This window comes from Myotis nattereri, assembly GCF_964212035.1.
Source record: "Myotis nattereri genome assembly, chromosome: 6".
Lineage (NCBI taxonomy): Eukaryota > Metazoa > Chordata > Mammalia > Chiroptera > Vespertilionidae > Myotis > Myotis nattereri.
The window spans coordinates 15,835,335-15,859,807 of record NC_138081.1 but is presented as its reverse complement, the minus strand read 5'-3'; the positions used below and the strand labels follow the sequence as shown (position 1 = coordinate 15,859,807).

Sequence of the window (24,473 nt, the reverse complement as noted above, 5' to 3'; positions counted from 1 at the left end):
TTCCCTTGTTGGGCCCATCTCACCTCCCTTCCTCCAGGAGTCATGGGGCCTAGATTATCCTATAATCCCTAAAAGACAGCGTTGTTTTCACATGGCTTTCCATGCCTCCAAGCAATCCGCAGCCACTCCACAGAGCTCCTAGAAGCCTGTATAGCTTCCATGTCAACCAGGGATTTAACCCTTCTGGCAGCCAGCCAAGCAGTCTTATCCCCAGATCAAGGTTTTCGGGTTCCCTTTTTGGGTCTTCCCCAGAATGCTCCCTCAGCTTTTGCATTCCTTAACCTCAAAATAGTTCTTTTGAGAGGGCCCCCACCCCCTCAGGGCACCTTGTTTATTTCCTTATTCAAAGCTGAAACAAGCATTTAGCCTGTGAACTCCTTGCTGTTGGAGAGAAAACACATCTGGCTTCTGAGTGTGAAGACTGTGTTTCACGTGGGGCATGAATCCGCTATTTGTAGAATGAACATGGAGACATGGAGGCATTAGGAGGAGCTTGGGGGAGGGAGCCATCCATGGCTAGAGAGGCGCTGCCTTGGCTGATGGTATTTATTGCTCACTCTCTGGGGTCTCACTTTCTTCATCTATAAAGTAAGATCATGATGCCTCCCTCCCTAGGCTGTGGGGGTTAAATGAGATGATACGTGTGAACCATGATTAGCACAAAACCAGGCATATAATGGGGAATCAGTGAATGCTAGCTCTTCTCCCACAGATCACCTGAACCCCTCTCAAGCCTGTTCACACCTACATATTTTCCTTAGCACATTTCTCTATTTCTGGCCTTGGCCGAAAGGTAGGTAGCAGTGCCCTGCACAACCAAGCATTGCTTCCAGCTCCTCTCCTGTTTGCCAGCTCTGCCTCAGGAGACAGTGTTGCTTCCCTTCCAAAGCCTCTGAGCCCTGTCCCAGCCTCGCTCTCCTAATCCATGGCGTCAGTCAGCAAGGCTTTCTAAACTCCCGTTGCCATTGGAGCTGACTCCCACATCAGTGGTCCGTTGCACTTAGTAATTCCAAGGCTGTGTCACAGGATCCAACAGCCACAGCAGAGGTCATTTTGCACGTGGCCTCAGCATGGTTGAAAAGGTGGCATCCAAAATAATGGAAGCGAGGAGGAAGACGGGAATGTATTCTCCCAACTGTGTTTTTAAAAGAGGAGAGAGAGAGGCAGCAGGAGTGCACACGGATATCTGCTCGTCTCGGCACTGTTGGCTGGCATCCTAGGCTAGCTAGCCAGTCCTTCGTTGGGAGGGGCTGTCCTGTGCACTGTAGGATGGTCAGCTTCCCTGCTGGCTGCCAATAGCACCCCATCCCCCAGTTGTGACGGTCGATTAAAAATGCCTCAGACATTATCCAGCGTCCCATGGGGAAGAGTGGACAAAATCATGGCAGGCTAAGCACCACTGGCACAGACTTCGCTCTGTAAGATAAAGCTGGAAGCTGCCGTTTCCTCAGAAGGATAGGTGGATGGGAGGGAGACTTCCTGTGGACTCTACATCCCTGCGCAGTTTGAAACTTTTTACCATGTGCATTTCTTACTTCTTCCCAAAGGTGGTTTTTGTTTGTGTGAGGAAGGAAAGGTAGCGTTCAGCTGACACAGCAAACCTCTCCCTCTTGCCACCAGCAGTAAGTGCAGTTTCCACTGCCCTGAAGGCTACCAAGTCACTTCTCTGTGGACACTGCAGGGCCCAATATATAGCCACTGCAAAACCACCACCCTAGGTCCAGCCAAGACCTATTACCTGTTCCCACAAAACTCCCAGAGATGAAGTTACACCAGCAGTCCCACCAGATTGGAGAGTTGCTCAAGGATTAGTGACCGCACGGCCCTCTCCCTTACTGGCTTTCTTTCTCTGCCTCCTAGATCGAAGGCCGTATCACAGAGACTCCCCGGGAAAGTCCAAATCCCCCTAACCCCTCTGGCCAGTGCCCCATCTGCCGGTGGAACCTGAAGCACAAGTATGGCTATGAGGTGAGTGTGCAAAGACACGGGGCTCTGCATGTTACAGAGGTCATATTCCCTGGTTAACAAGCAGCATCCCCGCCCCCAGCCCTTCCCCCATGGCCACTGCTGCATCCCATGGCGCCACCAGAGACAAGCATTTTGTCCAGTGGCTCTCAGCCCTGCTGCACATTAGAATTACAGGAAAGCTTTAAAAAACGTTCAGGCCCCACCCCCAGACATCGATTCAGTTGGTCTGGGGTAAAGCCTGGCCATCATTATTTTTTAAAACTCCCCAGGTGATGATTCTCATGTGCAGCCAGGGTTAAGAATCATTTAGTTCATTGTCTGGTTGCGTGTGAATCAGACCACCAGAGCCCCGGACCCCAGTCTTGCAGGGTTATGTTCCCAAGAGGGTGGAATCAGGATCTGAGTTTGGCTTGCTTTCTTTCATAATGAGAGACTATTTGGAAAGACCTCGCTGTGATCTGGAGACACGGTATTGTCTCTGTGTTGGAGCTACAGAGACCCGTTTGCTCCAGCTCTTCTACCCCTTCATCTGCTTCCACAGGGTGATGACAGTGAATAATAAGCACCTTGCACTGAGCACATGCTCTGCATCAGGCACTGTTGTAAGCATTTACACATCTTCATTCACTTAGTTTTCACAATATCCCTGTAAAGTAGGTACTTTTTTCATCCTGGTTTTACAGGTAAGGAAATTTGAGGCAGGGAAAAGTTAATGAACTTGCCTCAGGTCACCCAGCTAATTATCAGACTCTGGAGCTACAAACCCCACTACGATCCCAACTATTACTCTGCATTCTCTAGCAATGGGGAGGGCCTGGGGGAGAGGACACGACCCTGGAGAAATTCACACTTGTCCTTCAGCGTTCTGTTGGTGGCATTAAGCACCCTATTTTTAGGTTTCAGGTGGTTCAGGCTCGGGGCCAATTTGACCTGCCCGTTGTCCCTGTGCCCCTCTGTGGGATGGGATGACTAAGGGCAGCGATCCCGGTCAGGTGGTAAGAGCAGGAGAGGCCACATGCCCATGGGATCTGAACAGAATGACCCAACTAATCTCCCGGGCTGGGAGCCTTGGCTTTAGGCCACCAGGGGTGGGGAGGGGGTGTTCTTTCACTCTGCCCTGGGCCTTGCTGCTGATGGCCGCCTGGAGTAATAGGAAGCTTGCAGGCCACGGGGCAGTATTCACAGCTTCTTGTTACATGGAAGCTGGTGGGGTTGTGGCCACACTTGGAATCCCAGCTGAAGATGGGGAGGTGAACCTGCCTGACCACCATGGGGCACTCTTCCTACCAGCCGTTTCCAGGAAATAGACTTGGCTCTGTTTACCCAGCAGAAGAAATCCAATCCCCTCCGAGGTAAAGGCTAAAGTTGTTTTCCTTTTACCCCTTTCCACTCAGGACACCGTTAGCCTGAGCTGCACAAAGCTGTTAAGTTCCTTGGCAATGGGGGAGGATAGGGCAGTGAGCCCAGTTTATTAGCCCTGGATAATCCAATCCAAGTTCTTTTCATCAGATTCGGAAGATTACAGGGGTGGGAATTGGGGGGTCTGGGTCCCTCAGGAGCTGTCCAGTGATTAAAACAAATCTGCGGTTATACAGCGAGGCGCCTGCCAGGGCAGCAAGTCAGTTTGTGGACATGATTGCTAAGACGGGTATGCCAGGCTCCTGGAGGAGGGGGGGCGAGGAGGGGAGGTGGTGGCTTTTATTTAACCCCCTCAACTATCCCGTGAGAGTTGGGGGTAAGAAGTGGTCTCTTGTCTTGATTTTGGCTGTTTATCCTTGTTCCCTTGACTCTTCAAAGCCGCCCGATGGCCCAGAGGAAGCCTGAGCGTCCGTCCACATCTGGTCACTGGGGCTTAGAAGATGGGGGTTTAACTCCACAGCCTCGGTCCCTTCCTCAGTGTGTGTCCTGACTGGCCTTCAGAGGGAATGGCACAAGGTGGAGGGACTGTCCGCATGTGTTCTGGCCTGTGGCACAGAGGCTCTGTGGGCAGAAAGAGAAGATTTTCTCCTTGTATGGACATACATGGCATACTCTGTACCTGGGAGAATAACAGACCTTTTGTCACCAGGAAAGATACTGCAGGTGAAGGAAAGATTGTTAACACTTCTTGAAGAGTTTCTATTCTCTATCAAAAGATTATCTTGCCCTAACCAGTTTGGCTTGGTGGATAGAGCATCGGCCTGCGGTCTGGGGGGTCCTGGGATCGATTCCGGTCAAGGGCATGTACCTTGGTTGCGGGCACAACCCCGGTGGGCAGTGTGCAGGAGGCAGCTGATCGATGTATCTCTCTCATCAATGTTTCTAGCTCTCTATCCCTCTCCCTTCCTCTCTGTAAAAAACCAATAAAATATATTTTTTTAAAAAAAGATTATCTTATCAAGGAGCTAAAAAGCTCTTGGGATTGCCAATGGGGTCAGAAAATCTTATTAAGTTGGGATTTAGCCCAGCTGGTGTGGCTCAGTGGTTGTGTCGACCTATGAACCAGGAGGTCACGGTTCAATTCCCGATCAGAGCATATGCCCAGGTTGTGGGCTTTATTCCTCAGTGTGGGGTGTACAGGAAGTAGCCAATCAATTATTCTCTCTCATCACTGATGTTTCTATCTCTTTCCCTCTCCCTTCTTCTTTGAAATCAATTTTAAAATATTTTTAAAGAAATAAATTTGGGGGGGGGGAATAGTTGGATTTAACTTTTGTAAGGGAGAAGGTAGTAGGCCAGTGTGCAAAGCTCTGTGTGGAGGGAGTAGTCTCAGGTCAGTGCCCAATAGAGACCTCAACCTCTTGGAGTGCCAGAGTCAATAGCCTCCCTTATAAGTCACGTGGCCTGGCTTCCCAGCATCAAAAGTCCACCCCGGTGACCCTCACCTCCTATTTTCTGTTTCTTCTAGGATGTTCTGCTGCTCAGTCAGTTCATCCGGCCTCACGGAGGCATGCTGCCTCGAAAGATCACAGGCCTGTGCCAGGAAGAGCACCGCAAGATTGAGGAGTGTGTGAAGATGGCCCACCGAGCAGGTAGAATTCCCCTTGGGGCTGTAGGTGCCACACCCCCACCCCCCCACCAGCTGCCCCATGTTGTAGCCCCTCCTGGAAGAGTCTTCATTATAATCCCCTCAGTGCCAGCCTTCTACCCCCTTGGCTTTCCCTGCGGCCCCCAAGAGCTGCAGAGGGGGCTGCAGAGACCATCTCCTTATATGCTCTTCCCTCCACTCAGGTCTGTTGCCAGATCACAGGCCTCTGCTTCCTGAAGGATTTGTTCCAAAAAAGAAACCTCAACTCAACCGGTAAGCACACTAGGGTGTCAACACCCTGAGCATTCTGCAGGCCCCCAGTTCTCACTATATTCTGCCGAGAAAGCCATTTTTTGGAGCTCATCCCACAGCCCAGGAAAGCCAGAGTGTTCTTTGGCTGTCCCTCCAGCTTGAGCACCCACCCCCATTGGTCCCACCGAGGCTGCAGTTGACGGTGCACATGCTTCTATCACCCTCCCCTGCTGCCCTCAGCCCTCTTTCCTCTTCCCTCCCTAATAGGGCACTTAGCACAGAGGCAAGAGCGTAAGGAGGTTTGCTGGTTGGGCATTAGAATGTGCTAATCCCCTGTTTATGACATCATACTAGGTTGCTATGGGAATGTTAGAGCACTTCTTGTAGTATCCCAGCATTGGGTTTATTAAAGGGCAAAATGAGGCTTTAAAAATGGGAGGGCTCTCTGGGTGGGATCACTTTAAATAGCTGCAAGTCATACACTGCAAAACTTGCAGGCAGTATCCACATAGACTAGATTGTGAATGGCGCTCCTAGAATTGTATACTTAGGCTGCACAGCTGCACATGCTGACCCAGGAGGTCCTGAGGTTTTAGAGAAGAGGAAGGCCCCTAGATCCTTAATCAATCAGCCTTTCATCCTAAGCAGGGTGGCACCCTCTGGTGTAGGAGCAGACCTGTCTAACGCTGTCATCCTGTTCTGTGTTCCTTCCCTTCCCCCATATCTGATATTGCCACACTCTCATACTCCTAGATCTGTAATACCCCCTTATTGAGAGTAGAGCCAGGTCTGTAAAACTGATTTTGGTATTTATTCTTGTTCTCCTCTATCAGTGGTTCCTCCCTCTTTCAACCTGTCCAGCTGCCACTGGACTTGACCAAAGATGGTTGAAGCAAAGCAAGACTTAACCCACCCCCTAGCAAACCTCCTAGTCTGATCCCTAACAGAACCCAGGCACGAGGGTATGAGTTTAGGCAAATACCAGCCACAAATTGCTGGGGTGGCAGTGCAGGGCCAGAGCTGGGTCTTCATTGATGCCTCACCACCAGGCCTGGCCCCATGCGTATCTCCACCTGCCTTTCCCACATGGTTAGCTGGGCTGTCTGCCCGCAGTCCTGGGGATCAGGACCTAGTAACCGCTTTCTGTCTTCCCAAATATGCTATGGACCATTTGGGGGTTGAACCTACCCCCACCCCCGACTTAGCAGCAGGCCTAAGGACACAATCCATCCTGCCCTCGGGCCTTTGAAGTGAGGCCAGGCTCCCTCCCGCATATCCGGTGTCCTTTAACGTGACACAGGATTGATGATGTGTGGGGGCCCTTGGGTTGCAAAAGGCCACGGTGGGGGAGCGAGAGCGGGAGTCAGAGTCCTGGCTGCGATGGAGGTTGATTCCCTTGCGAGGGACTTTATGATTCTGTCCAGAGGCCCTTGGGCTTTGGGCTCAGGGGAGCCACACTTCCTCCTTCCTCTGCCCCTTCAGGAGTGGTAGGAAGGACCCTTAGTTCTTCCTAGAGCTGGAATCTTCCCCAAAAGCTGCTGGAGGCCACCCAGGCACCCCTCCCCCACCAGCTGGCGGCTTCATGTGGCACAGGTATCAGGCCCAGGGCTAGCTGAAGCCCAGCTTCCTCGGGTCTCTCCAGGGCGGGGGGGACACTTCTAGGGGAGCAGTTCTGGAGAACCCGGTCAGCCTGGAGGATCTTCTGGGGTCCTGACATTCCAATGAGCACTCTTTTTGGGAAACCAGCTCCCATATCCTACCTCTTTACCCATCCCCTCTGGAAACTGGGAGATGCTAGCCCAGGGCCTGCCAAGTATTCCTTCCCTTACCCTTTATTCTCCTGCTGCCCCAGAACCAGCAGCCATAGGAAAAGCAGTCCCTCGGCCTGTCGACTCCTCAGAAGCCTCCCTCCCTGTTGGGGCATTGACATTGACATTGACAGTGACAGGAGACTCAGAGAAGTCCTTCCTGCCCGCTTGCCTCACACTTAGGCCAGCACCTCCCCCAGCTCTTACTCCACTCAGAGCTGTTTCTTTGCACAGGGCTGAGAGCAGAAGACTCAGTTGAAATGTATAAATCAGCAATCATTTTTTTGCTTTTATCTAAAAATGTTCATCCAAGTGTATTTTTTTTTTTTAATTAAAAAAATCTATCATTTGAGGGTTTTTTGGAGCTGGCTGTGTTGAGTCGCAGCCTAGAGTGGAGGCAGGGAGGATCCTGGCCTTTGCCATAGCTGAGCTTTTAGGATAAAGGGTGGGCCTCTCTGGACAGGATCCAAGTTTCACTCTGAATGGAGTAAACCCCGGCCCCAGCCGACATGAGCCACTGTTCCGGGAACATCAGCGCCCTGGCCACCCCCAAAGGAGGCCAAAGGACTGGGAGGCAGCCATCTTTCCCCACCTCTCCTACTTACCCCCCTGGGCCCTCACCCTTGGCTCCCATCATGGGTTGAGTGAGGGGCAGGGGCCTACACCAGTTATGGCTGCCCAGGGGAGCTCCCTGAAGGCTGGGGTGGCAGAAGGAGCCAAGTGGGGAAGAGGGAAGGATTCCTCCAGGCCCTTACATCAGCCACTCCTCTCCCCATGGCTGAGGCCACAGAGGAATGATCTGCTCTCTGAGTAGCCTCTTTCTCCACCTCCTCCCCCAGCAAATACACATAAACATTGACAACTCATAAAGATCAAGGGAGCGCGTGGCCCCGGGCTGCCTGACCCTGGCCACACACGCTTACGGCAACAAGAACCCAGCCCATCTGTTTACAGCACACTCAGCGGTTGCTCCCAGGAAAAGCCCCTGCTCCTCAAGGAAGGAAAACTAGAGAAAGGGTTTGGTTGGACAGCCACAGCTTTGGCCTGAGGAGGCAGTGCCCACTCTCCCAGCTCCAGCCCGGGCCCCCAGCCTTCGGCCACGTCTTGGTCCTCCCTCCACAGGTACCTGACCCGCTGGTCCCGCCGCTCCGTCAAGCCCATCTACAATAAAGGCCACCGCTGGAATAAGGTGCGCATGGCTGTGGGATCACCCCTCCTGAAAGACAACGTCCGCTACTCAAGCAAGCCTTTGGTGCTGTACCATGGTTAGAACCTGGCCAGAGCTCCTGCACTCCTGCCCTTCCCACGGCTGGCCTGGCCCCTCCAACATGAAGGACACAAGGGGCAGGGGGCCACCTTCAGTGCCCTCCGCCTTCCAGCAGCAGTGCTGGGAGCTGGGGGCAGGCAGGGCAGTTGGGTTCTTTGGCAACCTCGATGGTCTCATGGCTGGTTGCGGCCATACTCTGTGCTAGGGGACGGGAGTTTTGCTCAACGAATGTCATAAACCAGGCTCATGTTTCACCCACTGGATGTGTGCTCACTGCGTGGGGGCTTGGGCCTGTTTCCGGCCAGTTACTGAGCAGTCACCGATCTCGTGCTGGGCTGCATAATGCAACTGAAGGGAGTTCATGGGCTGAGCAGGTTCCCACCCTCTGTTTTGACAGCTGTTCATCTGGGGCCTGGGGGCTGCAAGGAGGCGAGTTGGTCTGCCTGGCCTGTGTACAACTCCAATGTGAGTCCAGGAGCTGCCTTCCTCAAAGGGCTTCTGGCCGTCACCTCCCACAGCCATTTCCACCCGCCATTCTCTCTCCTGTTAGCACATTCCGATCCTCTGCCACTTGCTTTGGAGTTGGGTCTCCGGCTCCTTGGGCCTCTCCTCAGAGCCTGGACACCAGATGGAGGTGGAGTATGGGGAAGCGGCAAGACAGAACAAACAGACCAAACTCACTGAAATGTATGAAAATAATGTTGATGCTCTACATACGAAGTCCCTGGCGGGCCCCTCCTACAGCATGAAGGGCAAGTCCATGTTCTTCTCACCAGTGCCCACGTAGATGTAGCCACAGTTCTTGGTGCCCGGAGCGTGGTAGAAGGTGAGGCCGGGCCAGAGCAGGCTGCGCAGCACCACCAGGGCGTTGCCTCGCTCCATCTGGATGCTCCAGGACCCTGGGGGGGAAGTGAGGCCTGAGTGCTGTGCAGCCAGAGCTCTGCCCGGTGTGCAAGGCCCCAGCTCCCTGGGCAGCCAGGCCCAGGTGCTAAGGGCCCACTCAGAAAAGGGAAGACGGTTTAATTATCCCGGCGCTTTACTCCTCCTGATTGCCTTTTAGCCATTTCACTGTTCATTAAAACCACTTCCAGGGGGAGGGCAACGGAAATGAAAGGAGGTGAAACTCAAAAGGAGTGCATTTTGTTCCTGTCAGCAAGTCTAGTTAAAGGTTGAGTGGGGGAGGAAGCTGAATCCAAAGGCAGGGGGGATTGGAGCCTGTTTGGGGAGACTTTCTCCCGGCTCTGCTAGGGGTAATCACCAGTGACCTTCAGTCCTAGTGCAGTTTCCCCCACTTGCTATTTTGCTCTCTCGTACCCAGTCCCAGAAGCCTCTGCTCTGAGATAGATTAGACCTGACCAGGGGCTCACATAGAAGTTTGACCATTTCCGGCCTGAAGCTCAATAGCCCTCTCTGGCTGCTGGTAGACTGGAGCTGGTGGCGGGAGGGGACTTGGGCTACAGCTAATGAGCCTTTGTCTACCCTGGGTCCTGCCCTGGTTTTTGCTCCCCAGACAGGAGCAGCCCAGCCCAGGGCTGAGTTGTGCGGCCATGAGGACTTGGCGGGAAGGACCTGATCCATCTCCAGAACCGAGGGAGGGAGCCGCTGTGTGGGAGGAAGGAGCCTGGGAAAATCGCCTCTGGATGCAGATCTGGAGCTTCTATTCCCCTGCGCACCAAGGCCCCTCCCGGGCCCAGCCGCAGCTCTGCTCCAGACCCTGCCAGAAAGGCAAATGCTTTGAAGGTTTTGGTGTCGGACCAGCCAGTGATGCACTGAGAGCTGTGCTGAGGCCTTCATCGGCTGCCAGCTCAGCCTGGCTGCTTGGCTCCTGCTGCCCCAGCTTCCCACAGGCCTCCTCCAACCATGGCCCACCCTGGTCACTCCACACCCAGCAGCCTCGCAGTTCAGTCTCCACCCACCAGGGGCCACCCTGTATCCACCCTGACCACCAGGAACCCCTGGCCCTGACAGCTCAGCCCTGCTGAGGGTGCCGTCACCTGCCCAAATCCAAGCCAGAGCTTTCTGGTGCATGTAGGTCAGCTGGCCCTGGCCTGCCTAGGGAGAGGCTGGCGGGGAGCCCACCACAGCCCTGTTCAGAGGCCTGCACCAAGGGCTGCCACCCATGCAAGAGATGATGAAGTAGAAGCTACAGGGATTCCACTCCCCTAGACCCACACAGTGCTGGCCAGACAACATCAAGAAGAGTGTCCCCCTGGGGTACCAGAGCTCTGGCTGGGGCACTGCCTAGGAAGGGGGACGGGTGCTTTCCTGGTCAGGGAAAGGGAGTATTTCCCGTGGCTCCTACAATTTTCCTCTCTGAGCACCTGAAGTCCTCCACCTCCCAGACCTGCTCCAAGAGGCCTAAGGCCCTGCCTGTTGCTTTCCTAGTCAGTCATTCAGAAAACATGTCTAGGGGGTAATGGGAGTGGGACAGGCCAGAGCAAAAGGTTCCAGGGCACTGCATTCAGCCTTTGGCCAGAAGCACAGACCCCAGGAAGGTACATCCCTTCGTCACCCCCACCCAGTGCCCAGAGCGTCATCTGGGGACAGTCCCTCCCTGTCGTTGCTCACAGCCATGCAGTCCCCTTGAACTAAGAAAGCAGGCTCTGCCCACCAGGGAGGGCAGCCTGCAGCTGCCTGAGCCAGATGCTGCTCTGGATAAATGGGTCCTGGTGTCCTCCAGCCTGACCACTCATCGGTTCACTATTGCCGGCATCTTTTTTTTTTCTTCTTTTTTTGCCAGCATCTTGGCACACCCTGAGCCAGGGCTGGGTCCCAACCTTACACCAACCTGCCCACCTAGGGTTTGGCCATCTCTTTCCTTTAGCAGTTGAGGGGCCCAGGCTTGTTAGCAGGGCTCCCCGCACTCCCACCCCAGAGAGCAAGGAGAAACGGGTAGGGATGCTAGAGAAATGCAGTGACCCCCGGGGGCAGGGGAACAGCAGCGCCAAGCAGGCGGAAGGGTGCTGGCCAAGTGTGGAAGCGGCATGTGAGGGGCCAGCCAACAACGCTGCCTCCCTCCCTCCCTTGCATTCCTGTCACACTCCTGTCCTCCTCTCCTTGTTCCTGGCTCAGCTGGTTGCCCAGGAAACACACAGACTCTCAACGTGCCAGGAGTCACGTAGTGTCTACCTGGGAAGCCAGGCACTTGCTTGTCACCTTCACCCACTTCTCTTGTTGCTGGAAAGGCTGGGCCCAGCCAGCTGCTGCTGCCTCTGCCCCTCTGGGGTTCCAGGAGAAGCCGCCTGCTGTGGCCCTGGTTTCTCAGTTCACAGCCCAGTCTCCCCAAAGCTCCCTTCCTGCCCCCTGGCACCCACTCCGTTCTGCAAGCTGCTTTTAGAGGCTATGCTGGGGAACACGCCGGTAACCAGGAGCAGGGCCTATTGCAATCTGCAGGAAGTCCTGGGTGCCCAGAGCCCCAGGCTCTCACCCAACTTGCTAGTGCGGAAACCTCAGGCGAGAGTATGCTTCTCTCAGTTAAATTCTCCTGCCCTCCAGGAAGAAAGGCAGCAAAGCACTGAGGTTCCATTGATGGGGACAGTGGACCAGGCTGGGGATCAGGGCTGTCTGGGGCAGCAGGTAGCTTAAACCCCTCAAACCAGCACCATACAACTTGTCTCAGACACAAAAATAGGCATGGGGTTCCGTCTCAGAGCAGACACCACCAAGGACCACAAGGTATGGTCAAACCCCCTAGAGCAGCGGTTCTCAACCTGTGGGCCGCGACCCCTTTGGCAGTCCAACGACCCTTTCACAGGGGTCACCTAAGACCATCCTGCATATCAGATATTTATATTACGATTCATAACAGTAGCAACATTACAGTTAAGAAGTAGCAACGAAAATAATTTTATGGTTGGGTCACAACATGAGGAACTGTATTTAAAGGGCCAGAAGGTTGAGAACCACTGCCCTAGAGGTTGGGGGGTGGGCAGGGTCCTATAGAGGCGGAAGAGTGCCCTGTCTGATTGGTACGGTCAGGACCTGGGTTCAGAAGGCCGAGCACCTGTTAGCCAGGCTTCCAAGGGACCGGGTAGGAGGAGCCACCTGTATACACCCCCAAGAGAAGGCTGATCGAGGGTCCCATGTTCCCCACAACTCTCCAATGTTCCTGTCCCCCCTTCTCCCCTGTCCCCCCAACGCCTCCCCAAGCACCACCACCACATTTTTAAAGGCTGCTTTCCAGGCAGGCAGGCCCCTTGCTGCCCTCTGCTGCCTGAACTGGGCATTGCTGCTGAGGGCTCCCCCAGTTGAGAGAGGCGTCAGCTCCAGTGCAGAGTGGAGCAAGGAGAGAAGCCCTGCCCTCCACCCCTCCTGCTCTGCTTCCCTTGCTGCTCTGCCTGCCCCTCTCTGCACAGGACACTGACCTCATTGGTGAGGCACCTTCTACTTTACATTTCCACTTCTCATCTGTTTCATTTATCTTTCCAAACCTCCATGAGGCAAGGATGGTGCCTGTCTTGTTCCCAATGATGTCCCCAGTGCTTGGCGCGTAATAGCTGCTCAGTGGCTATTGCTGATGAAGTGAAAGGTTAAGGAGCACGGACTGGCAGGGAACTATCTAAAAATCTGGCCTCCTGACCTGGCACTCCGTTTCCCCTGGCTGCAGCCCAAACTCACAACTGTTAGCTGTTTGCCTGCATCCACCAGGAGGATGGTTCTGCCCCCAAAGCTACTCACTCCCACAAAACTGCAGACCCAGGGCAGGACAGGACAGCTCAGCAGGGCATCCTGGCCCCAGCCTGGCCCCGGGCTGATCTCCAACCTGACCTCCATGGGCACACACACACAGAGCAGGAGTCCCAGGGACAGGGCCGACCTGTGCCAGACCTGCTCACAAGCGACACGAAGTCCCTGAATGACTGCCTCAGGCCCAGGAAGGAATTAATGATCTTTCCTGGGCAGGAAGTTCCATCCCGCCTGCCAGTGCTGTCCCAGGGAACTCTTCCTTGGGCCGCCTCAGCAGCCCAGCCCATTCTCTGCTGTCTGCCTGGCAGAGAAGCCTCCCAGCAGCTCTCCTGCTCTTTAACTGGCAGATAAGGGAGGGAGTCTGGGAGCGAAATCAGTGTCCGCTCTCCCTGACGACACTTCCATCCTACGCCATGGCCCCCACCAAGCCGTCGTGAGAAAGGACCGGGCCTGGCTTCCTGGAGGCTTCTGGTGGTGGCTTTGGGAGGAAGGGAGCTGGAGGCCCAGAGCTGTGAGGTTTCCCAAGGTCAGTCCAAGAGCATCCCTCCCCTCAGGCCCACACACACAGGAGATGCCAGGAGCCCTCAACTCCCAAGGCCCCGGCACTGAGGAAAGAGCGACAGGCTGGAGTGGACTGGGATGTGAAACCATCAGTTGATCCTTCAGCCCTGAGGTCCGCCATTAGAGCAGAAGGTCTAGGGCCTCAGGCCACTGCTACCCACTCACCTCCCAGGCCCAGATCCTGTACCTCCCAGGGGCCTGATAAAGTCACTTGCTGACTGGACATAACAGGGTGGCCCCAGCATCCTTTAGGGAGACCCCGAATGCTCCCTATCTTATACCCCCTGCTGCAGGGAGACAGCTGCCTTCTGTGTCCCCTTTGCCCCAAGCGGCAGGGCAGACAGGGCTGGTGGGATTCCCATAGGAAGACTGTTGGACCCCCACAGCCCATCTAGCCAGCTTTGGTCTTGACTGCAAAGGCCCTAGCACCCTCCTTGCCCTCCCGTCGCAGAGGAAATGGCTCTAAGGGTGGGAGGTACTCTCGTGCTAGCCCCTCTGATCACCCAGCCCGATGGGAACGGGGCCTCACCCACTGGCCCTGGCCATCCAGCTGCAGGTGAGAGGGCTGAGAAGCCAGCACCAAGCAGGGCTTTCCAGGCTCACCTTGAATTGTGAGGTGGGGCTGCCGCGCCCAGATTAGGGGTATTAACAGTACTTTTCTCCCCCACCCTTCAGCCCCTGGTGCTGGGTCCCACCATCACAACATTCCTGGCTCCCTTTATCAACCATCCCCCCCACCCCCACCCCCTGGGATGTGCGGCTGAGAGCATAGAGTTGGAGGAGATAACTGGAGTCTGGAAAGGGTGTCTCATGGGTGAGAAATGCCCCAGCCCCTATAAACCTTTATCTTCCCTACAGGTCCAGGAATCCCTTTCCATGCCCAGGGAGGCTTGCCTCGAGCACCCCCATGTGGCCAAGGCCAGCGTAGCCATTCTTTGCTGGCAGCCCTTACCCACTTGGGGCCCACTGCTGGCCCCTTGGGCATTGCAGTAGCTCTGAAATGCCTCCAGATCTCTGGCTTGCCACTTCTCCATCCATCCGGGCACCACTCCCTTATTATCACAGACCTGTTCACAAGACACCAGAAGCCCCTACTGCCTTGATCTAGGCCTCCTACCCTTGGCCCTCTAGGCCCTCCTAGGCCTGCCCACCTCTAAGGCCTTTTTGACACTAAAAATATATCAATAAGTCCTGGCCAGTATGGCTCGGTTGGGAGTCGTCTCCTGTACCAAAAGGTTATGGGCTCTATCTCTGGTAGGGAGCATGCAGGAGGCAGCCACATCAATGTTTCTCTTTCTCTTTCCCTCTTCCTTCTTCTCTCTCTGAAAAATTTAAAAAAAAAAAAAGAATACACACTATATATATATATATATATATATATATATATATATATATATATAATTTTATGTGAATTCTTATGCGTTCAGCACTGTTATAATTATTTTGTGTTATATGTGTTAACTCTTAATTCTCATAACAACCCAGTGAGGTAGAAAATATCATTATCCCCCTTTTTAAAATGAGGAAATTGAGGCACAAGGCAACTGAGGGACTTACCCAGTGTCACACAACTAGCAAGTGACAGATTCAGGATCCAACCCAGGCTGTCTAATTCCAGAGCCCTCACCTTAACCACTACTGCCATCCCACCTCCACCCTGAGTTCCAGCCCAACTGGGTGCCTCATTGCTCCTCAAATGTAGTGTCAGTCACCGGTGACTGGTTGGGCGCCTAACATGGTAAAAGGAAACACCATCACCCTGACAGGCAGGCTCGGTTGGAGCATCATCCCATGCACCAAAAAGGTTTTGGATTGGATCCCCAATCAGGGAGCATACAGGAGGCAATGTGATGTTTCTCTCTCACATTGGTTTCTTTCTCTCTCTCTCTCTCTCTCTCTCTCTCTCTCTCTCTCTCTCTCTCTCACACACACACACACACACACACACACATCAGTAAAACATATCCTCGAGTGAGGGTAAAAAAAGGGGGGGGGGGCACCATCTCCTTGATACCACAGTTAATGCCAGAGTCCTGAAGTCTCCTTCTCTGACACTGTGCCCTTGGGTTTAACTCTCTGAGCCCCTGTTTCTTCATCTATAAAATGGGGATAGTAACAATATCTACCTCTTAGGTTGGCTGTGAATCTTAAAATGAGAGAAGGTATGGAAAGGGCTGAGTACAGTGCCCAGCACACAGTAAGCAGCGCCTCTGCTTTTATGTGTTACCATCATTGCCATCATCAACAACAAATCCCTCCAGGTCTCAGCAATGCAGACGTGCAGACGAAGAGTTAGAGGTGCTGAGTCAGTGTCTTGGGTGCGCCCCAGGTTGCCCAGAGCCTGGCACCTGCCCTGGTTTCCGGCATCCAAGCAAGAGCGTCTTCCCAGGCATGTACTCAGGTGATGGAAATGGGTCTGTGGCCCAACCACCCGAAGGTGCATGCCTGGGCCAGGTGTGTCCCGAAGCATAGGAAGGCCTCTGAAGCTGTATGTTTTAAGATTTAAAAGTCCCATACACATAGCAGGAGGCAAATATACAGAACTCCTATCCTTAGCAGGGGACACTCAGTCAGTCAGCACCTACATATTGAGCACCAGCTATGTACCAAACACCGGATCTAACCCCAGACTGACAGATGGACGGACATCTCTATTCAAGATTGATATGAAAATCAGGAGACACTGAGAGACTTCTTGTCTGTGAAGGCGTATGGAAGACAACCCTTTTGTGTGCAAACATTTACCCACTGCTTCCTATGAGCTGAAACTTGTATTGGACCCTGGGGAAGCCCCACACTCAACCACCATTTCCTACCCAGGCTTTGGTCCCACTCTCAGAGGAGAATGGCAGATGCATGGCCTCCTGCTCTGGCCTGAGGGCAGATCCAGGATCCTCCAAGTAATGGGCTATTACCTTTGGGGATGTCATGCTCCAAGGAGTCCATGAAGTCCAGGGAGGGGTCTAGGTCTGCCTTCTCAAGCAAGGTCTTGTTCTTCAGGTCAACCGGCTCCCTGAAGTGGAAGTAGGAACTGAGCTTCTTCGCTTCCGACAAGGTCAGTCCTAAAAAGAGGTAGCAGGTGGGGAGGGAACCCCACAGCTCACTTCCTCTGTGCATGGGGGACACGGGGAGGAGCTTGCAAATGACTCAGACAACCACTGACAGAACTGAAGGGAGAAGAGGGAACAGTGCTCCCTCCACCCAGATTTGGCCCAGATCCTGCAATGAGGAGAGACCAATGAGGAGGAAGGTGGGAAAAGGCAGGGAGGCCAGACCCACGGAAAGACCTGAGAGCCAGGTGGCCAAATGCTCTCCCACCCGCAGGCAGAAACGAGGCAGGGCCCAGTGACTGGGTCCGCCATGCCAACCACCGATGCCAGGTCACTGGACACATCCTCCCAACTGATGTGGTCACGGCTGTTGCTTTTCTGAGGAGGTGGGCAGTTTTGCTCAGACTCCCACATGTGTGTCTGTGCTCGGGAAGAGATGCCCTCCTGCCCGTGAGAGAGGCACCACAGAACTCACCTTCAAAGGTCCGATTGACATGGGTGGGTCCAAAAGGGCTCTTAAAGAGGGCGCCTCGGGGGATAATGGCCACCGCCTTGTCGATCTGGTCAATGATGGACACCAGGCGAGTCTCCTCCTTGATCCGGATCTGAGGAGACAGGAGACAAGCCTCCCTGCCAGGGCCCTGTGCCCACTCACCCCTGGTGCAGAGCCCTCTGCACAGCCATCTAGCCTGGGTCACCACCGTGTAGATACCCGGTCCATGAAAAATCATGCTGGGTGAGCCCTCCCTCTCCTCCTGTCAAGATTTTCTTTCTTTTTAAAATTAGTAATACATGCTGGTGGTGCAGTATTTAAAACTAGAAGAAAAAAAAAAGCCGTCTTTCTCAACCCATCCCTCGTCCCCAATTGCCCTCACTGGGGGCAGCCACAGTTAATGGTTTCTGTACCCTTCCAGAAGCATACCATCTTGTCATCAGATCTAAATGTTGATTATTTTGCCTTTTGAAAATATAAAAGCGATCATGCTTACTGTAGACTACTTGGGTAATCAGAAATATTTTGTAGTATACCTGAGAATTAAAACCATTCATAATCCTACCTCCTAAAGATAATTAGTGATAACATATTGGTATACTTCCTTCTATCCTTTTTTTATGATATATTTAAAGCACAATTAGAATCACAGTTTCTATAGTTTCATACCCTACTCTTTGACTTGACAAAGCATCACCCCATATTTCCCAAGCATCACCCCATATTATCACATCTTTATGCCGATGAGATTTGGTTACAATCAATGTCAAGGGCAACCCTGAGCAAAAGGATCTCATAGAGACGTTGGGGAAAACCTGTCACCAAGGGCCCCCAGAGTCACTCAGCCCCCCATTTCCCATGGGCTACCAACTGGAATTCTTTACAAAGGGGGAGATGGAAACTAATATTTAATAAGTGTCTAGGCTAGGGGGTTCAAAAAATGTCATCTCATTTAATCTGCACAAGCCTGGGGAGCAAATACGATGATCCAAATTTTACAGAAAAGAAAACTGAAGGGAAGTTAAGTTTGTCAGGTGGGAAGGGGTGGGTGTTGGACCCAGTCTTTGGGCATCACCTAGATTCAAGTGCAAAGACTGTGTTTTGAATTCAGGGTTTGTCTAGTTTCAAGACTTGGGCTCCTTACTTTCTTGACCTAGCTTCCATTTCCAGGAGTTGGTCATGCAGACAGACTGCATACCGTGGAAATGGCGTATGTACAAGGTCACTGCTTGTCCAAGCCAAACCTTGGAAACCTCCATTTCCATGAAAACATCACGGGTTAAATTATGTTGCATTCGCACATGGTAAAGAGTGGGGAGGAGCTTTAAGGCACTGATATGGAAAGATCTCCAAAATGTATTGTGGGTAAAAAATGCAAGGTGCAGAACTGTGTGTATAACATGCTGCCATTTGTTTTGTTTTGTTTGGAAGATAACAAGAGACTATGTGGAGGTAAGGTATTTGCTGTCTCAGGTGACAGAGCTTCTCACATTTAAACATGAATTTGTATCCCCTGGGTATGTGCTAAAATGCAGATCCTCATCCCCCATCCCCCATTATTCTGCATTTCAAACGCCTAGAGCAGGGGTGGGCAACCCCTGGCACGCGTGCCAAATATGGCACGCCAGTAACTTTTGCTGGCACGCGAAACCCTCTCTTATAATGTTCCATTTACAATTTTTTTTCTTTTTTCTTTTTCTTTTTTTTTTTAATATATTTTTTATTGATTTTTTACAGAGAGGAAGGGAGAGAGATAGCGAGTTAGAAACATTGATGAGAGAGAAACATCGATCAGCTGCCTCCTGCACACCTCCTACTGGGGATGTGCCCGCAACCCAGGTACATGCCCTTGACCGGAATCGAACCCGGGACCCTTCAGTCCGCAGGCCGACGCTCTATCCACTGAGCCAAACCGGTTCCGGCAATTTTTTTTTCTTAATATCGACTTAGTAGCTTGTACATATCTCTGAAGGTCACAAAATATAAACCTGATGTAAAATCTCTGTCATCAGTGATGCAGCAGCAAAAGTCCCACTGATAATATCAAACGGAGTCATAAAGTTTTCTGTCGGACTATTAGTGTACATGTATACATTAAAAAATAAATGTATTTTTCATCATCATATACTGTGTTTTTGTCACTCGAATGAGTTTTATTATTTCTTCAAGGTTCTTCACATGCGTACACCTTAAGAGATATCAAGTAGGCGTAACATGTTCTCAAAAAATTAGGGTTGGCACGCAGAAGAATTTTGAGTCAGAGATTTTGCTGGTTTTGGCACGCACTCACAAAAAGGTTGCCCACCCCTGGCCTAGAGCATAGTAATGTGTCTGACCCAGGCTGCACTTTGAGTAGCAAGATTTGGACACACACATGCAAAACGGTTACATTACTGTCCCCCAGGAAAAGGACTGGGTGACTGGAAGACAGCGCTGGGAGGGACACTCTACTATATTCCTTTTTGTACATTTGAATTTTGAACTATATGAATGTATTATCTAGGAAAACAAAAAATGGTACAAAATGTAAGACCTTGTGCCCATGCCCTTACCCCAGAGCTCAGCCCAGACCCTTTCTTCCCTGCCCCTGCCCCAGAGCCACACTGCTGCTCAGGGGGTGTTGTTATGTTGTTGTCACCGTATTTCTATTGGGCTGGTTCTGGATGCCCCCGCCCTCTTCCCTCAGGCCCTCCTCCTCTCATATCCACTCACCACTATTTCTTCTTCAAAGACCTTATCACCATCGCTCGTCTTCTGCAGCTCGGTGTATTCATACTCATGGGAGGGGTCCCCCATGAAGCGGCCCTTCACCACAGACGTCTGCATCATCATCTCTTCTGTGGCAGGGGGCAAGAGGCTCCACTCCATGCAGTTCAGGCTGCCGACAACATCCACAGCGCCCTGGTTTCCAACTCCCCCTCCCACTCGGGCTTCCTGCCACCTCCTCTCCTCCCAAGGGTGAGGCCCAAGAAACACTGCTGGGAGTCACACCTTTCCCCTTAGAAGCCCTACGTGTCTACGGTGCACCCCACCCCCATATGTGATGCAAATTCAATTTTATTGTTTTAAAGGTCACCAAAGGTCCCTGTATGCTGAAATGCCAAGAGCTTCTTCCTAGATATCTGGACTATGAGGTTCCGGATGAGTTCTGGAAGCTGAATTTTCCTCAATTACAGGTGCCTCTGCTTTGGCGGGCCCCTAATTCATGCTCAGTCTGCCTACTGAGTCCACAGCACGGCCATCTGCCCCGTTCCTCAGGCTCCAGACCTCCTTGGAGGTCTCCAGGAGCACTAGCCACCCAGTCCCTTCTTTCTCAGTTCCCACCCCTCTCACTCAGCCCTGTGTCCCCAGCCTGCTCTCTGCTCATCTTTTCTCCCTTCACTCTCTATGGCCTCCTTCTGAATTTAAAAACTTCTCCGCTTTCTCACACAACAGCCCTCAAATCCATGCCCCTCTAGAAAATGCCCCTTTCCTAGCCCTTCCTCCTCTGCCCCAACTCTGAACAATAATCTCAGAACAACGTGCCCTCTGGGAGCCCTCCTCCCCCCACTTTCACCCTTTGTCCAGTGCTGCGTGATCTCTGCCCCCCATCCCCCCACCACCCCAAGAAACTGCTTAGGAGAAAGTTATCCATGGGCTGCCCTCAAAGACAACAAATGCATTTCCATTCCTACTTCTTCTGGTATTTCCTTCTCCCTGCTCCAGTGCCTCAAGTATTTCCAGGGATCTGTTCTCACCCCTCTTTTCCCTCTGGAGTCTCACCCAACTGACTCCCGAAACCCTAGCTAGTGACTAATCTAGAATCCAACCAACCATCTCTCACAACCTCCACTGCTTTCCGCCTGGGCCAAGGCATCGTCTACTCTTGCCTGGTTACTGCAGTAGCCTCCTAACTGGCCCCCAACTTCCATACTCACTCCTCCTGGTGTTAAAACCTAAGCCAGATCATGCGTCTGTGCAGAACCTTCCTATGACTTCCCTTTGGGCCCAGTCCTTACAATGCCCCACAAGGCCCTGCGTGATTGTCTCCAGCCCCTACTTCTCTGACCTTATTTCCCACAATGCCCCCTTCCTCACCCCTCTCTAGCCACAGCAGCCTATATGGGTTCCACAAACACACTAAGCACACACCTGCCTTAGGGCCTTTGCACTTGCCTGGAATTCTTTTCCCTCCAATAAGCACACAGCTCACTCAGTTGCTTCAGGTCTTCCTCAAATGTTGCCTTATCAGAGGCCAGCCCTGACCACCTTATTTAAAGGGGTAACCACTCCTGCTCTCTCTATCCCCTTACCACTTAGCACCAGCTGACAGCAATACATGCTTATTTGTTGTCTGCCTCCCGTCCCCCTGCACACACACTATAATGTAAACTTTATGAACACAAGGACTTTGTCTCATTTACCAATGAATTCCTGGTGCCTAGATCAATGCCTGGCACACAGTAAGTGCTGGAGAAAGAAAATCTTATGGAATAAAATGAAATGAGTCTCAAATCTCTATCTTCAGTTCAAATTTCTCTTCTGGACTCCAGAGCTGTACTTTAATACACCTCCTTACCACTCTGCCCCCCAGGCACCACACACCCAAGTCACTAGGTCTACCCTCCTTTGATTCGATCAGCTTCTTTTGTTGTTGCAAACTGTGGGGAACCGATATAGGGTTGAGCCTCGGACTGACCTGCTGGCAAAGTCACAAACAAGTCCCAGCTTAGAGGGCTCAGTCCTCTTAGCATAATTAGGCTTGACCTTATAACACTCCCCAGATCTTACCTGGGAAGCTAATGGGCTGAGGGAAGTGCAAGAAGTGTAACTATGGTCAAAACAGGTGAAACTCACAAGAACTGTGTAACTATGGTAACCACTGCCTTGTTTACCTCTGACTATAAACTGTCCTCCGGCCTGAGCACCGGTGCAAGTCCTTCCTCTTGAGTTGGACTTACCCGCCTGGCCCCCCAATATTCCCAAATTATCTCATGTCTTTTCTCTTTCATTTGTGTGCGGCTCCTCTTCCAGATCCTGAACCCTGAACCACGCGGGACGTGGAGGGAAACATTTACAACACTAATCCTAACCCAAGGATATTTTTCCATTGATAGTTAGAGAGAGTGGAAAGGGAGAGGTGTGACAGAGAAAGAAACATTGATATGAGACACACACATCGATCAGTTGCCTCCCACATGCGCCCTGACCAGGGCTGGGGATCATGCCTGCAACTGAGGTATGTGCCCTTGACCGGAATAAACCCAGGACCCTTCAGTCCACAGGCTGATGCTCTATCCACTAACCCAGACCAGCTAGGGCTGTCCTGCTTCTTGAATTCTCCCCCAGTGGGTGGCATCAGCTAGAAGGAGTCAGCTTTGACCTCTTCTTCACCTCCCCCAGTCACAAATCCTGACAGTTCTACCACTTAAATCTAGCCCAGGCCCTCTCCTCCTCAATTCCCTCAGCTGGACACTACAATAGATTTCTAAATGCTTACCCACTTGTGGCCATTCTGCCCACTCAGATCAAAGCAGGCTCTTGCTTATAGCCCTTCCATGGCTCCCCCACCATAGCCTAAGATAAGGCTCAAACCTCTCGGCTTCTCCATCCAGTTCTACATAACACCCTCTGCTGCCACTGTTATGCTTACCGACCTGCTGTTCCCCAAACACTCCAAGCCAGCTTCAGCCAACAAGTTTGCATAGCTGTTCCCTCTAACTGGCATGCCTTTCCCCCACACCTTCCTGAAGATCTGTTCATCTTTCAGAGGGCAAGGAAGTTACTTCCGTAATGATCTTCTTTAACTGCTCTCTAGGGCAGTGATGGCGAACCTTTTGAGCTCGGCGTGTCAGCATTTTGAAAAACCCTTACTTAACTCTGGTGCCATGTCACATATAGAAATTTTTTGATCTTTGCAACCATAGTAAAACAAAGATTTGTATTTTTGATATTTCTTTTATATATTTAAATGCCGTTTAACAAAGAAAAATCAACCAAAAAAAATGAGTTGGTGTGTCACCTCTGACACGCGTGTCACAGGTTCGCCATCACTGCTCTAGGGGAATGCCCACCTTGTTCTCCCTTTGTGTACAACTCTCTTCTAGTGTTGCCCTGGCCAGTGTGGCTTAGTTGGTCCCATGCAACAAGAGGTCTCTGGTTCAATTCCCGGTCAGGGCACATGCCCAGGTTGTGGGCTCAATCCCCAGTAGGGGGCACGCAGGAGGCAGCCTATCGATGTCTCTCTCTCTCTCTCTCTCATCAATAAAAACATTTTTAAAAAAAGAAATAGCAACTCTATTCTGGTTTTAACACACTTTTCTGTAATTGCCAGGTTACACATCGGTCTCCCTCCCTAAGATGTGAATAACTTGGGTTTGGTCTCAGCCCTCTTTGTAACCCCAAGTCAGGATGCATCCAACCAGTGCTAGATTGATGTGTGGACAGATAAATGAAGTCCCCAACTTCCTGCGCCTAACAGACTGCTCTGTAACACTGAATCCCCATCAACGCTGGGATAATCAAAAAGCAGCTGCATGGTCCTGAATGGTGGTGTCCAAGTAATTTTCCCCATTTCTAAATCCCTTTCCTCCCGTTCCACAGTCCTTCGCTACCTCCTAGGGAGCCTCGGGCTGTGAGACACTTCCGCGGAAGATGGGCTCTGGATATGCTTCCAAATAGCTCCACACAACCCCGGGGGCGGGGGGGGGGGGGGGTGCTTCTGACACTTCTCCAAATTCAACTCTTACCAAAGCCAGACACGCCCGCACCAGGCTGCCCGGCTTCTAAGCCAGGTCTCCATTATCCAGCAACTTCCGCCTCGCTCTGCCTCCGTCCTCGGCCTAGAGCCCTAGACTCTATTGAAAACGCGCCCGTCTCTAAGTTCCCCGCGTCCCTTTGCCCCGAGCAGAGCAGTGTCCTCCCGGAGCCCCGCCCTCAGACCCCGGCCACCCACTTCCCCGCCCCTCGGGTCCTCCCCCCCGCCCCCCCCCCCATTCCCTCCTCTGCAAATCCCATCTCCACCCGCTTCCCTGACCCCGTAGCCCCCGCCCCTTCGGTTCCCACCACCACCCACCCTTCCTTGCAGGCCCCCAGTGGCCCTCCCTCCCGAATCGCCAGCGGCCTCGGCCTCCACCTGTACAGGGTCTTGCGCGGTGCGAGGTGGTCCTCGCTCAGGCCCTGCGCGATGTAGTAATCGGCCACGAGGCCGAGGATGCGGCCCCAGAAGAGCACCCGACTGTAGCGGTAGTCGCGCTTAACCAGCAAAAGGGACGTGAGCAGCGAGGCCCGACGGTCCGGGCTGAGGCCCTGCCCGCTGCCCGACGCCAGCTCCAGGGACAGCAGGAGACTGTCCGCGTCCATGTCGGCAGCCGCTCGGCTCAACGTCCTCCAGGTTGCTAGG

At 52.6% G+C, this 24,473-nt stretch overlaps 2 protein-coding genes across 4 annotated transcripts in view; one reads left to right on the top strand and one right to left on the bottom strand.

The window, feature by feature from the left end:
• Positions 1–8,560, top strand: part of MRPS18A (mitochondrial ribosomal protein S18A) — a 19,038-nt gene extending 10,478 nt beyond the window's left edge. The window contains exons 3-6 of the mRNA XM_081094129.1: positions 1,861–1,968; positions 4,856–4,979; positions 5,179–5,248; positions 8,158–8,560. Coding sequence (XP_080950255.1) covers positions 1,861–1,968; positions 4,856–4,979; positions 5,179–5,248; positions 8,158–8,305 — 450 coding nt within the window. The 3' untranslated portion in view covers positions 8,306–8,560. The remainder of the gene's footprint in view (positions 1–1,860; positions 1,969–4,855; positions 4,980–5,178; positions 5,249–8,157) is intronic.
• RSPH9 (radial spoke head component 9) lies at positions 3,404–24,473 on the bottom strand. 3 transcript variants are annotated; one of them, XM_081094127.1, is made up of 6 exons: positions 24,207–24,456; positions 19,805–19,970; positions 17,075–17,204; positions 16,465–16,611; positions 9,076–9,201; positions 3,404–3,948 (listed from the first exon to the last, which is right to left on the bottom strand). In XM_081094127.1, exons 1-6 carry the CDS (start codon positions 24,431–24,433, stop codon positions 3,836–3,838), a joined length of 909 nt encoding a protein of 302 aa, XP_080950253.1. In that variant the 5' UTR covers positions 24,434–24,456; the 3' UTR covers positions 3,404–3,835. The 3 variants fall into 3 exon arrangements, with proteins under 3 accessions (XP_080950253.1, XP_080950252.1, XP_080950251.1); XM_081094126.1 differs by having other exon boundaries at positions 3,879–3,948; positions 9,020–9,201; positions 24,207–24,473; XM_081094125.1 differs by lacking the exon at positions 3,404–3,948 and having other exon boundaries at positions 8,980–9,201; positions 24,207–24,473.